Below are 21768 nucleotides of genomic sequence, written 5' to 3'. Positions count from 1 at the left end.
CGGGTGTAAATTAAAAATATTATTATATTTAAATCTCAATTACTCCCATTAAATTAAAAATCGGGCGTAAATTTAAATAGATTTAAAAAAAATATTTATTTTTATAACTCAAAATATTATTCTTAATAACTAGTTAAGTGAATATTATGAATATTATCAAATTAACGAAGGAATATTAATGGGTTTAAATTTATTAGATCAATAAAATATACTAAAAACTCTTTCACTAAACCCATGGCGCATGCATTTCACCAAACCCATTTTTCAGCTCTGCGAACAATCTAGCACACAAAAATGGAGGAAGCATCTAAAACCATTGCACACCAAATCGGAGGTATCCAAAACGACGAAGAAGAGAGAATTAACAAATCATTTTTCATTTTTTTTGTTAAAATAAAATCAAATTGGTTCCATCTTCGTTTTTGTTCCCAAATTTTCATCGATCTGGGAAATTCTATTCGAATTTTTAGGTTTGAGGTTGTTCGATTGAAATTCATTGCAACTTGGATGTTGTTGATTCGTGAGATTTTGAATTTTGGAGATTTTGAAATTCTGTTCTAGATCGTTTGCTGTTGTTCAATGGCGTCGGCTCAGGTGCTACCGAACAACTCTGCTTCGTCTCGGAAGCAAGAGCATCTGGAAGCTGGCAAGCGTCGGGTATGTGTTTGATTTTGATTTTGTTCGAGATTCTGATTATAGAATTAGGGGGTAGTAGTTTTGTGATTGTTTATGTTATGGTCTAAGAATTTCTTTCTTGATGCTGATTGTTTATGTAGTTTAGATGGGGCATTCTGCAGTAGTATGGGACTTTAGAGCAGCAACTGAAATTACAAAGGACTAGAATGGAATCGGTCAAGTTGTACTTCGGACTCCACAAGGTGCTTCAGCACGGGTGAGAAGAACTGGTTGATTGACGAGTTCGCATCAGTTTTAACATTCGATGAAATCGTGATTTTATCATTTATAACTTTCAATATCAATACATGATAAGTAAAACTTGGTTCATATATTTCTAGTTTGAGCTTATAAGTGAAGTGATTCTAGGAAGATTAACTGTCTTTTCTTGAAATTAGGTGAGCTTACTTGGTGCACAGGTCACTTCATCGCGTAACGATCAGGGGGAAGAACTTCTATTCACAAGCAGCAAGGTGTGTCTTTTTGCCATTACATAAATGTAGAACCATAACCAATTTTTTTTTGTAAAGTGGTAACAGACACATTTTATTATTTTTCTCTTATTTGCAATTGATTGTAGACAGTTTCGAAGGCGCTAAAAGCAACACGGGGAGGAATTCCTATATGTTTTCCACAGGTTTGAATGATTACTTACTACTATTTTGAATATTCAGCCTAAAATCTTCTCAATAAACATGCACAACTCATATAACTTAGAGCTAAATTTGTATATAATAGTTTGGAAACTGTGGATCTCTGGAGCTTCATGGATTTGCAAGAAATAGAATGTGGGCAGTCGACGAGAATCCTCCTCCTCTGCCTACAAATGATTCTAGTGGAAAATCCTTTGTCGACCTGCTACTCAAATCATCTGAAGAAGACATGAAATGCTGGCCACATAGGTACTATCTTGAATGCCGTAAAACCACTGCTCAAAGTAGAGATTGCTGTTTTTCTTTTCTACCATTTGGTTGTTTGAAGTTGACATGTATCTGATATTACTTTTCCCTATTGTGTTGGATACAAATTTCAAATCACAATAAGCTATCAATTACCTAATTGTACCAGTTTCGAGTTCCGCCTTCGAGTGTCTGTTACGAAAGATGGAGACCTATCCCTGATATCACGAATCAGGAATATCAACGGAAAGCCATTTAGTTTCTCGTTCGCATATCACACATACCTATTGGTTTCTGACAATAGGTATGAATAATGCTCTCTTGCACTTGACATTAACATTAACATTCTGTATAATGAGATAATTAGCACTCACATTAACATTAACATTCTGTACAGTGAGATAAGGATTGAAGGTCTCGAGACACTTGATTACCTGGACAATCTTTTCCAGAAAGAACGTATTACAGAACAAGGAGATGCGATAACATTTGAATCTGAGGTAAATGTTTAGTTACATGACACAAGTCAAGCTTTTAATATTCCATGGTGCATACTCCCAGTTTGGACATGTTTTACAAAGCATATTACTTATATCTTCATTATTGGATTGACGAAGGTTTTATATGAAGTGTTGTAAATCTTTTAAAATATTTTACAAGCCCAACAGGGATTTGACGTACCTATTGGTTTGGTCAAACATTTGCAGCCAAACATTTCTGCTGTATTTATATACCTGGTGCATCAAGAAGTCTTGGATCTTGCTGTACTATTTCAGCAAGATGGCACTTTCTGAGAACATGAAAAGATATTTTTATAATTTTTATTTTGTGTGTCGAAATCGGATTAATAATGCATTTTGAGGAACGTAATCTAACGCTAACCTCCCAAAGTTCTTGATCGGTATGTTGTTCCAAGGGATCCAAGTTAGTCCTTACGGTACCTAAAAACAAGGTTGGATCCTGAGGAATAATACCAAGCTTAGATCTTAAATCTTGCAGACCAATCTTGGAAATATCTACACCATCAATAAGTATGCATCCTTCCAAAGGTTCAACAACTCGAAAGAGGGCTTGCACGAGAGTAGATTTTCCACTTCCCGTCCTGCCTACTATTCCAATTTTCTTCTGTCCGGGGAATACGCAAGTGACACCTTTGAGAACCATAGGAGCAGCATGTTCATATTGTATATGAAGGTTATGGAATTCAATTTTTCCTTCCTTAGGCCACTCTGGTTCGGGCCTATTATCTTGAACGATTAATGGCGCTTCACTTGGTATATTAGAGAACTGTAATATTCTCTCGACGGATATCATTTTGTTCTCGACATTGCATAGGTTACTTGTTGTACATATTAATTGCTTGCATCCTTTTTTACCTTCACTCTCTACCTCTCTCTGTCTCCCTCCCTCCCTATATGTCATGTTTTCAATTGGTAGTCTCTATCTTTCAGTTATGTTTGGCTTACATTGTCTCTTTATCAAATTGTCTTTTTCTTAGTAGAATGCTTGGCTAAATGATTCTTACAACTTACATTCAGGTCACAGGAGAAGCTTTATATGCTGATGACATACCAATGCCTCCAAATGGCTTGCATGCTGTCTTATTTTTTAGTAGAAAACTGATGATTCAGGGGCCAGGACTTCACCTGGATTTGTGGGCTTGTTTCTAGCAACTTCAGCAACAACAACAGCAGAATGGTAATGCCAACTCAAAAAACGACTTAAAGCAATAGGTTGGGTTTTTGAGGTCCTACAAATGGTTCTTTATATATCTGTTGCCGTTTCATTGCACTCAGTTTCACATATTTAAAGAAGTTTTCCTTAGTAGTTATGGTCCTTAGTAGTTATGGTCGTAAGTTCGATTCGCAATGCCTATCTAGCTCGGTCACAAAGTTTATATACAAGTTCTCCTGTCTTATATTTAAATTATAGCTCATATTTAATTTCAGTATATATCTGAAACTGTAAGCATTATTTGGACATGATTTGTTTTATCATAACATTTAGATGGAATTTTACAAACTTTTATTTTTTGGTAAATAATGACCCATTCTATTGTTATTATGTTCAAAGTTCAAATTTGTTTGACCGTGAGAATTAATTAAAGCCAAGGTTCAATACATTTGATTATTAGCATAATCAATAATTCGGTGATAAGGATTATATTATAATGCAATATCTTCCAGTAGTATACTATTCTATGCTCTATATATACCTTGAAGAAAGTTTCTTCTATCAATTTCCAACCCACCTTAAAAAGAAGACATATGTTAGGTTTCTGTGGGGTACGTTATTAATTAGCATATTCTAACAATTTCTTTGTTTGTTGAGCATGCATAATTTTCAATAACAACTATGTCATATTTTAGTAGGTGGGGCAGACTGCATGATCCTAACTTACATTATTTTTTGTACATTAATCCACTACACCGGCACCACACATGAAATGGTGCAGGACTGTGGTTTGAGATTTTTAGGTGCATAGAAGAAGGAAGCTGTACGTACGTGAGTTACTTGCTGGTAGTGAAATGGTTCTTTGCGTTGCTCATTGGCATTTGCAAGTTACTGAATTATTACTAGTAATCTTAGCTTTGGGAGTTCAGTTTAAATGCTAAGTTGCTCTTTAATTTCAATTTTGGGCTTATTGATTTTTAATTGATGGTTTAATTATTACATACTTACGTTTTTTTTAAGAGTAGAAGCACATTTTGTATTGTATGGGTTGGTTGACTGTTTTTTATAGATATTAGTGTATCAGAATTATTAGGGAGGTCATAGAATGCTTTCAGATTAATATGCACATTCATAATTTAGGCTTGTCTTCCATGCTAGAACTTATATTATTTTGGTATACAACACTTCACGGTCTATATATTAGAATTTTAATTCAGCATATACAAAGAACACTAGTATGTTACTAATCCCATTGGGGAGGTAATATGTTCTAATTCTGAGGTAGCTCTAACAGTTATCTATCGCTATATGTACATGTTTTTTGCTATTTGATTCCTACACGCTCTTCATCATCTACTTTTGGTGCCGGAGAGAGGTGTTGATGCAGGTGACTTGATATCATTCATGCTTGAGCTTAGTTTTCATGCCATTGGGGAGGTAATATGTTCTTGTGCCTTGCTGAGAATCTGTTGTACATGAAATTACTATGTTCTATATTGTCATTACTTCTACAAGTTTTGTTCTGGTCTCTTTTGTAACTGCAATTTAATGCGCCTCTGACACTTGATTTTTTTCGATGATTAGGCATATAATATAAATACTTTGACTGATTTCCAGAGGAACATAATTAAGGACCTAGCAGAACTTGGGATGGTCAAACTTCAACAGGTTATATTGTTTGTGTACTTATATTTGTAGATAATGTGATGAGATACATGATTGTTGAGATATGATATAATTTATAATTTTGTATATAATTATTATTTTACTCTACTCCTGTTTTCAATTATCCAGGCTGAAGAGTGTTATTTACCACTTTAGAGATAATAGAGAATTTGGAGTTCGGAGGATCGACTACGGCGCGTTTGAGAGTTTAATTGAGACCATGACTATTCTCTTACAGGTTTTTAATTTCGATTCCAAATTTGTTAGTTAGGCTATAAAAAAATAAGAAGAAACTATTGTCCAACAATAGGAGTATGTGCTAGTTAGGAGTAGCTAATTTATTTCTTTAACTATTTTTTTCTAACTACGGGGACTTCAATTGACATGTAGGTAAGTATGATTATCATTTATAATATAAGACATAGTTATAATGTCTTTCTTAGCAGTGTTAGTTATTAATTAGACTGTTGTATCTAAGCATATATGCAATGTTGTTGCCGATGAACTTTTACAATTAGAAACAAAATTAAAGGACTTCGTGAAAGTATCTTATTCTATTTTTAATTATTTTTTTCTATGTATCATTTATAAATTAATATTTGTTTCAACATTTCAGATATCTTTGGGCAACTTTGGGCTAAAATATTTTTGCAATTGGTTGAAAATAAAAAGGTTGAGGAGCAAAATCTACAAGATCAAATGCAAATGGTTGAAAATAAAAAGGTTGAGGAGCAAAATCTACAAGATCAAATGCAAATGGTTGAAGAGAATAAAGACATAGAAATGTTGCCAAAACAAAAGCCAAAGAAGAAGAAAAAAATTTATATATGAAGAAAGTGTTATGACTTAGTTAAAATATGATATTTATGTGTATGATTTTATAGTACTTGAAATATTATGACTGTACATGTATATTTTTTGGTTAATATTAAAAATATTATGACTTAGTTAAAATATGATTTTTATGTGTATGATTTTATAGTATTTGTAATATTATGACTGAAAATGAAATATAACTAAATGGTGTATATGAAATAGGGTGTAAATAGATTTAAATATAATATAATTGTTCATTCATATATGACGTATTTACACCCGATTTTTATTAAAATAAGGTGTAATTAAAAACGTAATTACGTCCAATTACACCCGATTTTTATTAAAACAGGGTGTAATTAAAAACGTAATTACGTTCAATTACACCCGATTTTTATTAAAACAGGGTGTAATTAAAAACGTAATTACGTCCAATTACACCCGATTTTTATTTAAAATAACGGGTGTAAATTCGTTAGACATTTCTCACCCTGTGGATATACACCCGATTTTTATTAAAAATAACGGGTGTAAATTTAATAAAAAACGGGTGTAAATTAATATTTTTGTACTAGTGCTGGCCCTTCACGATACAAAGTATGGTTCCTTAGCAAATTCAAATTCATAATAGATGATAAAATTGTTCGACTCTAGTTAAATAATACATGACTTGTATCATAACTCATATTCATATAGAAGAAAATCATTATCATTGTGCCGACTATCTTGTCTCTAACTCTATAGATTTGCCAGCCAATAGTTTCGCTTGACGGGATGATCCACCCATCTTCATTAGGCCCTATTTAACTAGAAACAAGCGAGGTGTTCCTAACTTCCGTTTTTAATGATTTTTGCTTAAGGGTGTGTTTGGTTCGAAGTAGATGGAGGGGAGGGGAGGGGAAATTTTTAATTAAATATGTTTGGTTCAAATTTAAGGAGGGAAAGGAAGGGGAGGGGAGGGGAGGGGAGCAAAATCCCTCCAAACCTCACTTTTTTGCGTTCCTCCGAATTGGGAGGATTTGGAGGGGAGGGGAGGGAATCTGAATTTTAAAACGTAAAAAATTATTATATTTACTAAAATATCCTCAGTTTAATTTTAATATTTCAAATTTTTTTTCTTCGTGTTAATGCTTCTTCTATGTGAGTTTTCTCGATTATTTCCATCAACTTATTATAACTATTATCCACCTTCAAATTTTTTTCAAATTTTTTTAACTTAATACAAATCATAATCATTACATTATTTTTATAATTTTTTTAATATTTATTTATGTTATTTTTTCTTCTAGTTTTGTTATTTATCCTATTACATTTTCTTTATATCAAATTTTAAATCATTTACTTTAATTTATATTTTGTTTATTCATTTTATTAGAAATTTAAATTATTAATTTTAATAATAACTTATTTTATGTATTTGTTTTTGTTAGATGATTCATCACTATTTAAAAATTATTATTAGCATATAGTTTCATTTGTGTCAGAGAGTTATAATATGAATCAAGTGTACTCAGTTTATTAACGTTATGGTAAATTATAACGTTTTAGTCCGTCAATATTAAAAAAATTATTACCAAAATAACATTTATGAAACTTTCATATTTGAATATTATATCACTTATATAAGATTATAAGAGTAAAAATGTAATTTATTTATAAAACCCCTCCCCTCCCCTCCTGAACCAAACATATTTTTAATTAAAACCCCTCCCTTCCCCTCCCCTCTCTTATTTTGAACCAAACACTTATTTGATTAAAAAAAATCCCTCACCTCCCCTCCCCTCCCCTTCCGGCCTTCCCTCCTTTAAATCCCCTCCCCTCCCCTCCCCTCATTTGAACCAAACACAGCCTAAGTTCTTTTGATTAGGGTCTTGACATAGTCCCATTTTTTCATTTGTACATTCTATTTTCATTCTTTCAATACATGAGATTTATTATAAAAAAAATTTAATTCACATTTTATTTTCACACACGTTTTCAAATTTGAATTTTTAATTATTGTTGTTTAATTAGTAGTCCAAATATATATATTTTTAGTAGTAGTTTAGTAGTTAAAATTTCACTTCTTAAAGATGAATAAATGAAATATTACGAGTTCGAATTCGTGACTCTATAATTTATAGTTGGTCAGAGATATCTAACTGCGCTGATTTTACCGGATCAAACATACTTTATCAAAATTCAAATTAGTTTAAAAACATTTATAAAACTCATCTTCACACACTAAAAATTACGAAGAAACTATTCAAACTCGCACATCGAATTAATAAAACTACTATTTAAAGTTCGAATTTAGTTACTTTTACATAGACAAAAACCACGGTAACAATAAACAACATTGTAACTAGGTAGTTCGAGTTTAACAAATTTTGTTTTATTTTAGTGCATCTTGCTTCTGTCTTGTTCATAGCCTGCAAGAGACACCCACAAAATCCCCTACATGTGCTTTTCACCCTTTTTTATCATCCAAGGGGACCAATACTACTTTATTCCTCTGTTTTTTTTTTATTTTATGGGGGAGGGGATTTGAGTATCAAGAAAAATTACGGTCACTTTTATAACAACTTAGTCAAATTCCTATTAGTAAATAAAATAAAATATATAAAAGTAGAAATAAAAAGAATAAAAGGTGTGGAATATAGAAATTGCATAGCACAGTAGTGATCATCTTGTATCAGGTAGTAAAAAGACTGCAAAATGCAGTAGTGCGCCTTTCAACTAAAAGAAAAAGAGTAAAGAGATAAAGATATGATAAAATAGAGAAAGTTATTTGTTTATTTCTAATAATAGTTAAAATTTTCCTTTTATTTCACACCTAGTTTTTATTCATTAGCAATAAATAGCTAGAGGTATTTGAGCAATTAATTTTAACAAGTGGAAGAATGAATAATAACAACTAAAGTAAAAGATATAAAATAACTAAAATGTTTATGATTAGTGATAACAAATTTATAATGAATAAGAGAAAAATAAAAAGACAAAAACCACAATGTAATAAAATTTCTTCATTACATCTAAGAACATTTGAATGAGATGATGGAGTCTCTTTTAGTTTAATAAAAGATTTTGAATTCGAATTTAAACATGAACATTTTTTGAAAAATAATTTATCATCTATTATAGTCCTACATAAATTGAAAGATTAATTTTTATAATTATACGGAGAAGTTATTCAATTAAAAAAAAAAAACTTCATTACAATCTTAATCATTTTAGTATGACCTATAGTCTATTAACGACTTTATTTAAAGTCTTATCTAATAGTTTAATGTCTGATTCGTCCTACTAAGCAATTAAAAAAAATTCTTTTATTTACAATATTCAATTACTTCTAAAAAGGTTAAAGAAAAATCAATATCATAAATTTTGTCAATATTTTATTATTTTATTGAATTTTTGTCATTATATATATATATATATATATATATATATATATATATATATATATATATATATATATATATATATATATATATAAACTTCGATCCAGAACAACTTCGGTTCGGTTATATATTTAAAAAACTTGTATGGAAAACCGTATAGCTCTTTTTTATTAATTGACTTGTTTATGCATGAATAGTATATAGATTTACATAAAATAGATGTGGTCAAATCGAAGTTAGATTCAAAGAAATAAAAATACAGATGCCAATGCCAAAATTGAGATAATGCCAAAGAACGTGTTAATGACAGAGAACTTATACACCACCAGCAATAATCAATTACTACTATTTGCAAACAATCGTTCTGAAGAAATTAATTAATTGCCTCTTCAAGAAAATATTTATTAATTAACTATATCATATCTAGCCTTTAAAAATTAAAATCGGTGGTCTCTACTCTCTACACAGAATTCACATTGTTTTTTGTGTTGTTATTACTCTTCTGAATTTTTTGTCACATTTTCTTGTCCTTTACACACTCTAAAAAGAAAGAGGCCCCCCAAAAATTGGACCATAGACTTTAATTAAAATATGGTTCCATATGATAAAAATTCACAACCTTGAGATTTCACTATGTGAATTTATAGAGAATGTAATTTTCAGCTTCTATAAAAGGATTACATTGAAAAAATAATTGGCCCATATAAATAATAAATGTTACATAACTTCTACATTGAATATCATAAGATAAAAAAGAATCTAGGACTTGAAAATTAAATTGAAATGTAGTGGCCCCTATATACTGAACAAGAATCTGAATTTGTATCAGAATTAAAGTGACGAGACAATTTGAATTGTCGCAATGCAGGGAGATGCTACAACACCTTCAATATTGCGTGATAGTTATAATGGTGAAGGACCCCTTAGGATTTGAATTTGAATTTTTGTAAGAAAATGTAATGTAATGTGAAATTAATTGAATGAGAATTTGTAAAGGGTTTGTCACATGTAGCACGAGATGAGTATTGAATGGGCTGGTGGTGGTGGGCTTGGGCCAGTACCTGTTTTGAGTGGTGTCAGTGTTTTAATCCAGTTAATGACAAAAAGTACTGGTGCTCTCTGGCTCTGGCAGGTGAAGACAGTTATGCATTAACTAAAATGTGAGTTCTTTTTTCTATTGTCTTTGCTAGGAAAATGGACCATGGTGTGGGTGAGAAAAGGAAATTTTTGCCATTATTAAATTATACTACTTATGTGTCATAGTAAAGAGTGTTCTAGTCTTCTAGGGTGTCCCGTTATGTCAGATGCGTGAATTTGAACTCACGATATCTCATTTATTCAGTTTTAAAAAAATGAAATTTCGACTAATAGATTGCTAGACAAAGAAAGAAAAGCGTGTTATAGGGTTTCGTAAAATAAATAATATATAAAAATATGAATTTATTGAGTATGCATGACTCATTATCGAAATAATTGGTGGGTTGTTGAGATAACTATGAGTTGAAAATATAATTCATATTGTTGAGATAATTATGAGTAGAGATAATTGTTTGTTTAAGAAAACTAGGGATTAAAATTTTAGATAAACTAAACCCTCATATTTTATATATGGCTTGTAATACTGTAATCCAATACAATTCACAAGACATAAATAAAGGGAACTATAGTCACTATAGTCGCAGACGTAGACAATTTGGTCGAACTGTGTAAACAAAGCTCGTGTGTTTTTTTCTACTCTGATATGTATTTGCGGCTCTGTTCTAACAATTGATATCAGATGTCGCTTAATCCTAGGGTGCAAAATTCGAAGTGACTCGGTTAGAATGAACAAGCAATTTCGATTTATGGCAAAAAAGGGTTAAGGATTTGTTGGCTCAACAAGGTTTACAAAAGACGCTTCGTAATTAGAAACTGACTTTTTGATAAAGGAGAAGGCTGCAAGTTTGATAAGGCTTTGTGTTTCTGATGACACGATGAATCGTATCTGGGACCTTACAACTCGGAAGGATATTTGGGATAAATTGGAAAATTAGTACATGTCTAAGACGCTCATGAACAAATTGTTAGCGAAGCAACGTCTCTATAGCCTGAAGATGCAGGAAGGAGGCGATTTGTAGGATCATGTCAACGCATTTAATAACATCCCCGCTGATTTGACATAACTTGGTCTGAAGGTTGAGAATGAGAATAAAGTCATTATTTTGTTGTGCTCGTTATCGAGCTCTTATAATCACTTAGTGGCCACTCTCACATACAGGAAGAAAACAATCTTAGTGGATTCTATTTCTTCTTCTATTTTGTAACACGCACAACATCGTCAAATTGTAGAGGAAGGTGAAGGAAGTTCAGGTGAATGTTTGTTTGTGAAGGGAGGTCAAGACCGTGGCAGAGGCAAGGGTAAGGTAGTGAGTTAAGGAAAGTAAAAAAGGTTCAAGTCCAAGGACAAAAAACAAAACAATGTTATGGTTGCAAAAAAATTGGTCATTGGAAGAAGGATTGTCCAAAATATTTAGGAAACAATAGTTTTGCAAATATAGTCCAGTCTGATGGTTCTTGCAGTGAATAAGATTTGCTTTGCGTTTCATCTGCAAAGTGCACGATGCGTGGATCCTTGAATCTGGGACTTCATACCATTTGACGTTGCACCGGGAGTGGTTCAACATGTTTAAATAAGGTGATTTTGGTTTTGTCTATTTAGGTGATGATAAACTTATACCATCAATGGAAAAGGGCAGACTAAAATTTCTTTGGATAATGGTGATGTGTGCACATTGAGTGGGGTGCATTATGTACCTGAAATGAGTAAGAATTCGATTTCTCTAGGTACTCTTCAAGCGAATGGTTATTCATTTTGGTCAAATGGAGATAAATACACAATGAGGGTTAAAAAGGGTGCAATGACAATGATGAAAGAAAAGAGGATTGCAAGCAACATTTATAAGTTGTTAGGGGGCACAATTATGGGTGATGTAGCATCTGATGAAACTGATAATGATGCAACAAAAATGTGGCCCATTTGCTCGGGTCATCTAAGTGAATATATGACGATGATGAAACTACATAAGAGTAATATGCTTAAGGGTGTTCACAGTTGCACATTTGAATTTTGCAATTATAGTGTTCTCGGAAAACAATGTAGAGTTCGTTTCAAGACCGAACAATACAAGGCCAAGGAAATCTTAAACTATGTCCATTCTGATACCAAGAAGCCCATAAAAGGCCCTCTATAGAAGGTTCTGGGTACTTTGTGACATTCACTGATGATTTTTCTAGTAAGGTCTGAGTTTATTTTATGAAATATAAATTCGAGGTCTTTTACAATTACTAATTATGGAAGGCAGAGGTTGAGAACCAAACAGGGAGAAAATAAGCATTTTGCGGTCTGATTATGGAACTGAATACACTGACAAGAATTTCATGCATTTATGTGAGGAGAATGGAATCCAGAGGAACTTTTCTTTGAGGAAGACACCATGATAAAATGGTATCTCAAAGAGGATGAACATGGCTCTGACGAGAGGGCAAGGTGCCTTCGGCTAAATGCTGGTCTTTCAAAAGGTTTCTCGGCAACAACACTCAATATGGCTTGCTATGTAGTTAATAGATCACCAGGAGCTTCATTGGATGGCAATGTTACAAATGAGGTATGGACAAGTAACTCTATTGATCTGGGTAATTTGAAGATTTTTGGGTGTCCAACATATGTGCATATTTCCAATGAGAATCGATTTAAACTTGATCCAAAGTCAAAAATAATGCATCTTTATCGGCTACAATAAAAGTGTGAAGGTGTACAAGTTATGGGATCCAGTTAAGAGGAATGTGGTTGTCAGCAGGGATGTTATATTTGATGAGAAACTGATGTTGAAATAGTCACATGTGACAGTTATGCAAGATATTGAGGTAGAAAATTCCAGTCAAGACAAGATTCAGGTGGACATTGACGAGCCACAAGTGACTCCAAGGTAGATTGTTGCCTAACAATAGGATGAACCATGCTCAAATTTATAAGGAGTGCAAGATTCAGATGGAGTATAATATTATACACTTGTGCATGATAGTGAGCCACATCGTATGACACCTTCAGTGAGATATCGGTTTGAAGACTTAACATCATATGCTCTTCTTACAAGTTCATAACACCCTTTTACTTTTCAAAACACTATGGCTAGGCATGAGAGCACTATGGCTAGGCATGAGAAAGATAAGTGGATTTGTGTTATGGTGAAAGAGATATAGTCCTTGAAAAAGAACGAGACATGGGATCTTTTTCAGCTGCCACTTGGAAAAAGAGCTACTGGTTGCAAGTGGGCGTACAAGAAAAAAGCCACGAGTAACAGAAAAAGAAGGAGAAAAGTTCAAGGCCCGCCTAGTTGTGAAGGGGAATACAAAGAGGAAGGTGATTTAATTATGATGAGTTTTTTAGTCAGGTGGTTAGACACAGTTCTATCACAGCGGTATTGGCCCTGGTAGACAACAAAAATATGCATTTAGAGTAGATGAATGTGAAAAAAACTTTTTTCCATGTTAATCTAGAGGAGCTAATTTACATGGAGCAGCTAGATGGATTCAATGATATTGGACATGAAAGACTTGTTTGTAAATTGAAGAGGTCTTTGTATGGCTTGAAGAATTTTCCTAGGCAGTGGTATAAGCGCTTTGATTCGTACATGCGCCAAATTGGCTAAAAATGATGTGGTTATGATTGTTGTGGTTATGATTGTTGTGGTTATGTAAGGAGCCATAATGATGGCTCTTTTATTTTCATGTTATTTTATGTTGATGATATGTTGATTGTTGGAAACCATTTGCATGCTGTAAATGAGTTGAAGACCAACTTGGGTAAGGATTTTGATATGAAGGATCTGGATGATAGGACGTCTACAACATGGTATGTCTTTACTCTTTTGGAGGAACCTATATGCTTAAAATCATCAGTTTAATCCATAGTAGATGTGTCTACAACTGAGACAAAATACATGGCAGAAGCTGAAGCTGCCAAATAAGTCTTATGGCTTACAAGATTGGTGAGAGAATTTGGTGTTAAGCAAGGTTGAGTTCAATTGTATTGTGATAGTCGGAGTGCTATCTATTTGGCAAACAATAAGGTGTATCATGCTAGAATCAAGCATATTGATGCGAGGTTCCACAAGATCAGGGAATTGTTTGTATCCAAACAAATGTTACTTTATAAGGTTCACACTTCAGAGAATGCAACTGATATGTTGACCAGATCAATCACTAATAAGTTCCAACGATGTTTGGACTTGTTTCATGTTTCTTAGTGTTAAGCAGGAGGTGTACCTCCCCCGTTTCCAGGATAAATCGTTATACAGGAAGTCTTCATATAGTTTGATATTCGTCAAGATGGAGATTGTTTAGTATGACTCATATTGTTGAGATGACTATGAGTTGTTGACAATATAACTCAAATTGTTGAAATAATTATGAGTTATTGAGAGTATAAATTATATTGTTGAGATAATTATGGGTACAGATATTTGTTTGTTGAAAAAAATTAGGGATTAAGGTTTTAGATAAATTAAAACCTGGTATTTCTTTACATTGTAACCAAATATAATTCACAAGACATAAATAAATAGAATTATAGCTACTCTAAAATTGCAAAGATAAGTAATTTGATCGAACTGTGTGAATAATTTTTTGTGTATTTTTCTCTATTTTGATATGTATTTGCGTCACTATTTTAACAAAATTTAATAATTTTATTAGGATATGAAGGGTAAATCAGTTCTACACTTTCTTCATTTTTTTACTGGACTTTTTTCAGCTTTAAAAAAATAGATTTTTTTTTTGTATTTTTGAAAATAGATTTTACAAAATCGTTTTTCAAAATATTACAAGTTTTTTGGTATTCGTTTTTATTAAAAAGAAACATTAATTTTGACATCCTATAACATAAACGTACATTATTAAAGACTAAAACTTAGTCAAAATCACAACTTTTTAAAAAATTATATTTCAAAAATAATTTTAATGAAAATCTATTTGAAAAAGTTTTAAAATTAAATGATTTTTTAAAAATTTGATATTTAATTTTTTTTGCCATAAATAGATGAAATACCTAAAATCACATTTTAAGAATAACAATTTGAACCAAATTTTTATTTGAACCTTTTATTTTCTTTGTAAATTTTTTTTACACAACATTATGGCATGGTTGTTCCAGCTTTATAAAATGGATTTTTTCTTTATATTTTTGAAAATAGATTTTCCAAAATTGTTTTTCAAATATTACAAGTTTTTTTATATATTTTTTTTAAAAAAAATGAAACACTAATTTTGACATCCTAGAACATACACATAGATTATTGAAGATCAAAATTTTGTCCAAGTTGCAATTTTTTCAAAAAGTTGTATTTAAAAAATAATTTTTATGAAAATCTATTTACTTCAAAATTAAATAATTTTTTTAAAATTTTGATATCTAATTTTTTTTTATAAATAAATGAAATACTTAAAATCACATTTTAACACAAAATAGTATTAAATTATAATAGTATTAAATTATCGAAGAAAGAAAAGATAATATATAATACACATTATATTTAAAAATCTAATAAATAATTACTATACATGAACAATCAAGAGACGTGATTCAATTTTTATGAAAAAAAAAAAAAAACCTATTTGTAGATAATGTTCTAGAAAAAATAGTTGATAACACTAATGAAACATGTGAAGAACATAGGTTGGTTTCTTTATTGGAATTACGCCAAAAAAATTAGAAATAAATTTTTTACGAGGGAGATGACCAATTAAATCTATATTTTTTTGGGTGGTTTTTTTTACTAATTTTTTTGGTGTTGATATATGTTTTTTTTTATTTTTTATGAATGAGTTCGGATATATGGTGTTGATGAAATGTTGATTAATTTTATTAAAAGTTTAATATTTTATCATTTATTATTTAAGATGTATATGAATTGGAAAAACCTAATAAACCGACTCAAACTAACAAAATAATAGGTAGAATCATATTATTGGATGAAAAAAGCTTTAAAAATAAAAATCATTCAAAGCATTTGTGTTTCAGATAAACCCAAACATAATCCATGACACCCATGGATTATTGGATCATTATGTGTTTAAGCTCGATTGTTTCAATTTTAAACTCACATTCGTTATTTTGAGTCATGTTAAGATTTTTCTACAATGACATTTTGATTATTTTAATATTAATATTTTACATTGTAAATATTTTATGCAATTTTTGATATTACTGCAATACAACTTGAGGTAGGTATGTTTTTTTTCCCAATTTTTTAATTTATTTTAGAATTAAGGGTGTCTTTAGTAATTTAGGTGCTTTGGGAGTATAAGAATGGAGAGTAGAAATCAAACTTATGTTTATATGTGGGTCGCATAGCCCTTTTTTGTTCTGGCCCACTACAAAGCTATTGTTTGTGCACAATTTTCAGAAAATTATACCCTGTACCCCTACGTTTATCCCAATACCCCTAAAAAAAAATTCGGACAAATTTACCCCTGTATAAATAGTAAAAATTACAAAATTTTTCACTTTTTCACTCATTTTCACGGTTACACAGCGTTTGAGAAGAGGGAATTTTTTTGAGCCAAAACCGGATAACCCAGCCTCGTCAGTTCCGGTTCACATTTCATTTAAAAAGTAAGTTTTTCAAAAAAATTTCTCAGCCGGATAACCCAGCTATGGGGTTTCCGGTTCTGTTCGTTTTCTTCCGTTACCAGCCGGATAACCCAATAATGGTGTTTCCGGTTCCTTTTTTCTCAGCCGGATAACCCAACAATGGGGTTTCCGGTTCTTCTTGCCCTCAGCCGGATAACCCACCCTTGGGGTATCCGATTCCTATTTTTTATTTAGTTATTTTTTTTTGTTTTTAATATCATATATTATTTTTAATAACATTTTATTTAATTGTTAACTATTTTATTTTTTATTTTTTAGTGGTTCGAAGAAGAGGAGGTGCGATCGACGGAATACGTCAAAGAGGAAGACAACGTCGAGAGGCTGATGACGAGGGACAGCAGGGAGCTGCTCCTGAGGTTGGTCCGCAGCATCCGGCATTTCTCGGAGGACCTACTGATACATCTTTATTGGTTAGATATCAGAGGCACGTTGCCTGTCATTTATGGTTGGGCGAGGTACGTAAATATTTTCTTAAATGTTTGTTTAAATTACATGTACTTATATATTAACATATATTACAAATTATTTTCAGGAGAGACGACCAAAGCCGACCTTAAAGGTTGCTGCACATGGCAGCAAATTAATAGGATGGGTTCCGGCAATGCTCCCAAGGCAGATGGAAAATTGGTTAGTTGCATCTGGCCTGTCATCTTTGCAGCATACTAGTTTGGCCAAGGTAGATACGCATCTATTATCTGCTTTTGTTGAGAGATGGCATCCTGAAACATCGTCATTTCATATGCCGTTCGGCGAGATGACCATCACGCTAGACGATGTTTCTTGTCTTCTTCATGTACCGATTAGGGGCCAGCTGGTTGACCCCGATGTTGTTGTCACCGATTATGATGCTATCCATCTAGCTGTTGAGTTGTTTGGTGTTTCGCTGAGTGATGCAACTACAGAGGCTTCTGCTGTAAGGGGTCCTTACTATAAATTGGATTGGTTGAAGCAAGTTTTTGAGCAACAAAGAGCTGCGAATAACTTTACAGGCGCTATGAGAGCATACATGATGTTGCTATTAGGTTGTACCATTCTTGCCGACAAGACTTTTACTCTTGTCGAGGCAAAATATCTTTCACTTTTGAGAGATTTGGATACTTGTGGAAGCTATTGCTGGGGGGCAGCTGCACCCTTTAAATAAAACAAAACAACTAATTATCTGTAATATTAATATAAAGAAACAATATCGATAAAATCACATAAACATACCTATTTGTTGTGGTGTTGCCCAAATGTAACACTTAATTGATCCATGCTTCGACAAACCGATGTCTGTGCGGTGTCAACCATGTGTCATTCACATAATCAATAAAACCTTTGGAGTCAACACATGCATCCTCAAGTTGTTTCAACCGTTGATGGTACTCCATCTCATCACTAGCCTTTATCAGTTCAAACCACATTTTCTCCACTGTTTCTCGCATATCATCCACAACATGTTCCTTACACTTTAATTTCACGTTTTTGTTGATGTGAAATCGACAAAGCAAATTAGTTGTCTTTAGAAATACTGTTTCAATGGCTTTCATTAAGGCAAGATCTCTATCAGTCAAGATTACTTGAGGACAATTATCCTGCTTGATAAACAACTGTTTCAACTTATCCAATACCCAACAAAAAGTCTCTGTCTGCTCAGATTCCATATAGGCAAATGCAACAGCAAATGTTAATTTAGTTGATGTCATACCAACTATTTCAAACAACGGTTGCCTGTACTTGTTTGTCTTGTATGTGCAGTCCATAATCAATACAATAGGAAACATATTCAACAACTTCACTGATTCTGGATGTGCCCAAAAAATATCTCTCACAACTTCTGACTCATCCTTTTTCCTACTCCAGTAAACATAACCTGATTCTTCAACCAACTTGAGCAATTGTTGCATTTCTGTTCTAGGACCCCTTATGTCTTTTTGTATCTTACTCTTATGTTTGTATATTTGCGTGATCCGAGTGACATTCTCCGGGTCACGCTCTTTGCAATGACAATAATATGTGTCTTGGTGGAACATGGCGTTTTGTCAAATCAACAATATGTTGCTTATCATCTGTATTTAGTCGACTTACGGAAGCATGACCTTCAAATCTATCAGGTAAGCCGTGGTTGTGTACTCCGCATTTTACATCGATCTTCCATCCAGAACCATCTTTCGACGGTGTTGACCTAATTTTGAAAGGACAACCACATCTCTTACTAGCATTTTGGGTTTCGCTATCTGTTTTTTTGTATTTTCCACCTCTATCACAACCAAATACTAATTTATCACTTCTTCCTCGCTTGCCTGTTTTGATATCTGAACGAGCTATTATAACTGTCACTTTATTCCTGATTCCAACGTCCTTAATCCAACTTATCGCCTCTTCTCTTGTAGCAAATTTTTGACCAGTTATAAAAACATCAGTTGTATCCACACATGTTTGAGTTACATCGCATTTCTTCAAAGGAGGATCCACACCTAAATATATATAATTAATTTAGTTTAATATATAATTAAAAAAATTAAAAAATTAAAATTAAAGTAATTTAAAAAAAAAATGAAATTTTTTTGAAAACAAGAACCGGAATACCCACAAAGGGGATATCCGGTTGGGACACACAACAAACCGGAATACCCATCCCTGGGATATCCGGTTGATGAAAGTTGAAAAAAACAAACCGGATCACCCACCCTTGGGTTGTCCGGTTTTTTATTACACTAACCGGAATACTGCATGTTTGGTTATCCGTTTCAGGCAACGTAACAGTCTCCAAGTCTCTCCCCACCGTCCGTACAAACAGTAACAATGAAAAAATAAAAAATAAAAATAAAAATTTAAAAGTAAAAAAGGATAAAATTGGAATTTTTAAAAAATTGTAGGGGTATTGGTATAAACGTAGGGGTACGGGGTATAATTTTCCAATTTTCATTGATTCTTTACGCTTTTTCCAAAGAGTATTAAACAAAATTTTCAAAATATCCTCTATTTTTAGAAAAATTAATTCGAAAATATCATTTATTTCAATTATCATAAATTTTAAAAAAAATGATTTCAATTCCATCTATTTAATTATATGTCCAATAATTATAGAAATAATTATGCATATTTATAATATTATAAAAATAATTATAGAAATAATTAATATAGAAAATGATTATGCATATAATTATTATAGAAAAAAATTCTTGATTTATATATAATTCACATATAATTTTATAATCTTATATTTTTTGACTAATTTACATATAATTTTATATTTTATATTTCTTGACTAATTCATTATATAAAAATATATATTAAACTTTTATATGTATAATTATTATGGATTAATTCGTATAGAGAATAGTAATTATTTTTTGAAATATATAAATATTTATTTAATTGAGAAACTGTTTTTTTTTATATAATTTATTAGGCATTTATATATAAACTGTTTTTTTAAAGAAATTGATGGTAATTAAAACAAATAGTATTTTCGGAGATGCATCTTCAAATTAACCTTATTGAATTCGAAGATGTATCTCTCAATTAAATTAAAAAAAGAATTTAATACGTCCAAAGACGTATCTTCAACTTCACTCAAGAGTAAGGGTGTTTATGGTGCGGTTTGAGCCGTTTTTACGCTAAAAGTGATCCGAACCGCAAGAGAAAAACGCTTGCGGTTTGGTTTGGTTCGATTGGATTTTAGAAATAAAATCTAACCAAACTAAACTAATCAAATGTGGTTTGGGTTGGTTCGGTTGGTTTGACTTTTTATTATATTTTTATTGATTCATACATACACATATATAAGACAACCTAATTTTGTGTTTGGTCTTGCATACTTGATCATAAAATAAGTTTATAATTTGATGAATAAATATGAATTGTGTCTTATAATTTTATCTTATATCTAATGGATAATATACATGAAGTTGCATTCTTACATAAATTTGAAATACTATTATATTTCATATATAAAGGGATGCAAAAATAATGTCTATTAATCTTTATTTTAATCTCATCCTTATCAACGTTAACAAAGAGAAAATAAAAACAAAAATAAAAATATATAGCAATTTCATTTAAAATAAATTAATAGTATTTTTAAATAAATAATATTATATTTTTATTGATATGTAAATTAAAATTAAATACTCCCTCTGTCCCAAATTATAAGAGAAAATCACTTTTTAGATTCATTGAATAATTAATGTATCTGGACTATACATAGACCAGATACATTAATTATTCAATGAATCTAAAAAGTGATTTTCTCTTATAATTTGGGACAGAGGGAGTATCATACAAAGAATAAGATAAAGTATACACACACTACGTTGATTTTTCTAAAGAATTAAAAACATATACACTGGTTTGTAGGTTTTGTTACATGATGCGATTTGGTTTGATTCCGTTTGCAAAATACAAACCGCAAACCGAACCGAATCATGCGGTTTGGTTAGAAAATAACCGAATTTACCCGAATCAAATGCGGTTTTGCAATTTTCGATTTGATTTGATTCGATTAGCGATTTTCTATTGGGTCGGTTTGTTTTTGAACACCCCTACTCAAATTTTCAAATACAGGGTGCATTAGAAAATTTCCTTTTTCTGCTTGTTGGACTTGCCCTTAGTATGTTGATTTATTCTCACTTTATTAGATCAAAACACAATAATTGATATTTTCCTAATTTAGCTTAAGTAAATACTAAATGAATTAAATTGTTTCTTAAAAATTTTCTATTATAAAATTTCAATTATATAAATGATAGTTTTCTTTTCCTCTTCAAAACATCTAGTTCTAAAATTTACAACCACTCAGATTTAGTTTTGTGCATAAGAGACGAAGTATGATAATTGTATCGTTTCATTTTATATCACAAATTTTTAACTTTTTTTCTGGAAGAATAAGAAATTTATTACCAAAAAAGCAGGGCGATACAAAGCGATTCGGAGATCCAGCTAACAAGAAAACCAAAGACACCAAAGGGAAACTAGCCTAGTC

General features: G+C 31.5%; 2 protein-coding genes and 1 pseudogene across 2 annotated transcripts; 2 read left to right on the top strand and 1 right to left on the bottom strand.

The window, feature by feature from the left end:
- Nucleotides 1-781: 781 nt before the first annotated feature.
- LOC131655306 (putative glucose-6-phosphate 1-epimerase) lies at nucleotides 782-2111 on the top strand (annotated as a pseudogene).
- Nucleotides 2112-2300: 189 nt separating this feature from the next.
- LOC131657806 (putative ABC transporter C family member 15) lies at nucleotides 2301-2996 on the bottom strand. The gene is made up of 2 exons (XM_058927165.1): nucleotides 2457-2996; nucleotides 2301-2372 (listed from the first exon to the last, which is right to left on the bottom strand). Exons 1-2 carry the CDS (start codon nucleotides 2994-2996, stop codon nucleotides 2301-2303), a joined length of 612 nt encoding a protein of 203 aa, XP_058783148.1.
- A 13905-nt stretch (nucleotides 2997-16901) lies between these two features.
- Nucleotides 16902-17943, top strand: LOC131657805 (protein MAIN-LIKE 1-like). Its single transcript, XM_058927164.1, has 3 exons — nucleotides 16902-16950; nucleotides 17061-17257; nucleotides 17335-17943. Exons 1-3 carry the CDS (start codon nucleotides 16902-16904, stop codon nucleotides 17941-17943), a joined length of 855 nt encoding a protein of 284 aa, XP_058783147.1.
- Nucleotides 17944-21768: the final 3825 nt, after the last annotated feature.

Source organism: Vicia villosa, linkage group LG3, assembly GCF_029867415.1.
Source record: "Vicia villosa cultivar HV-30 ecotype Madison, WI linkage group LG3, Vvil1.0, whole genome shotgun sequence".
Classification (NCBI taxonomy): Eukaryota; Viridiplantae; Streptophyta; class Magnoliopsida; order Fabales; family Fabaceae; genus Vicia; species Vicia villosa.
This window is presented reverse-complemented; position numbering and strand designations above follow the sequence as displayed.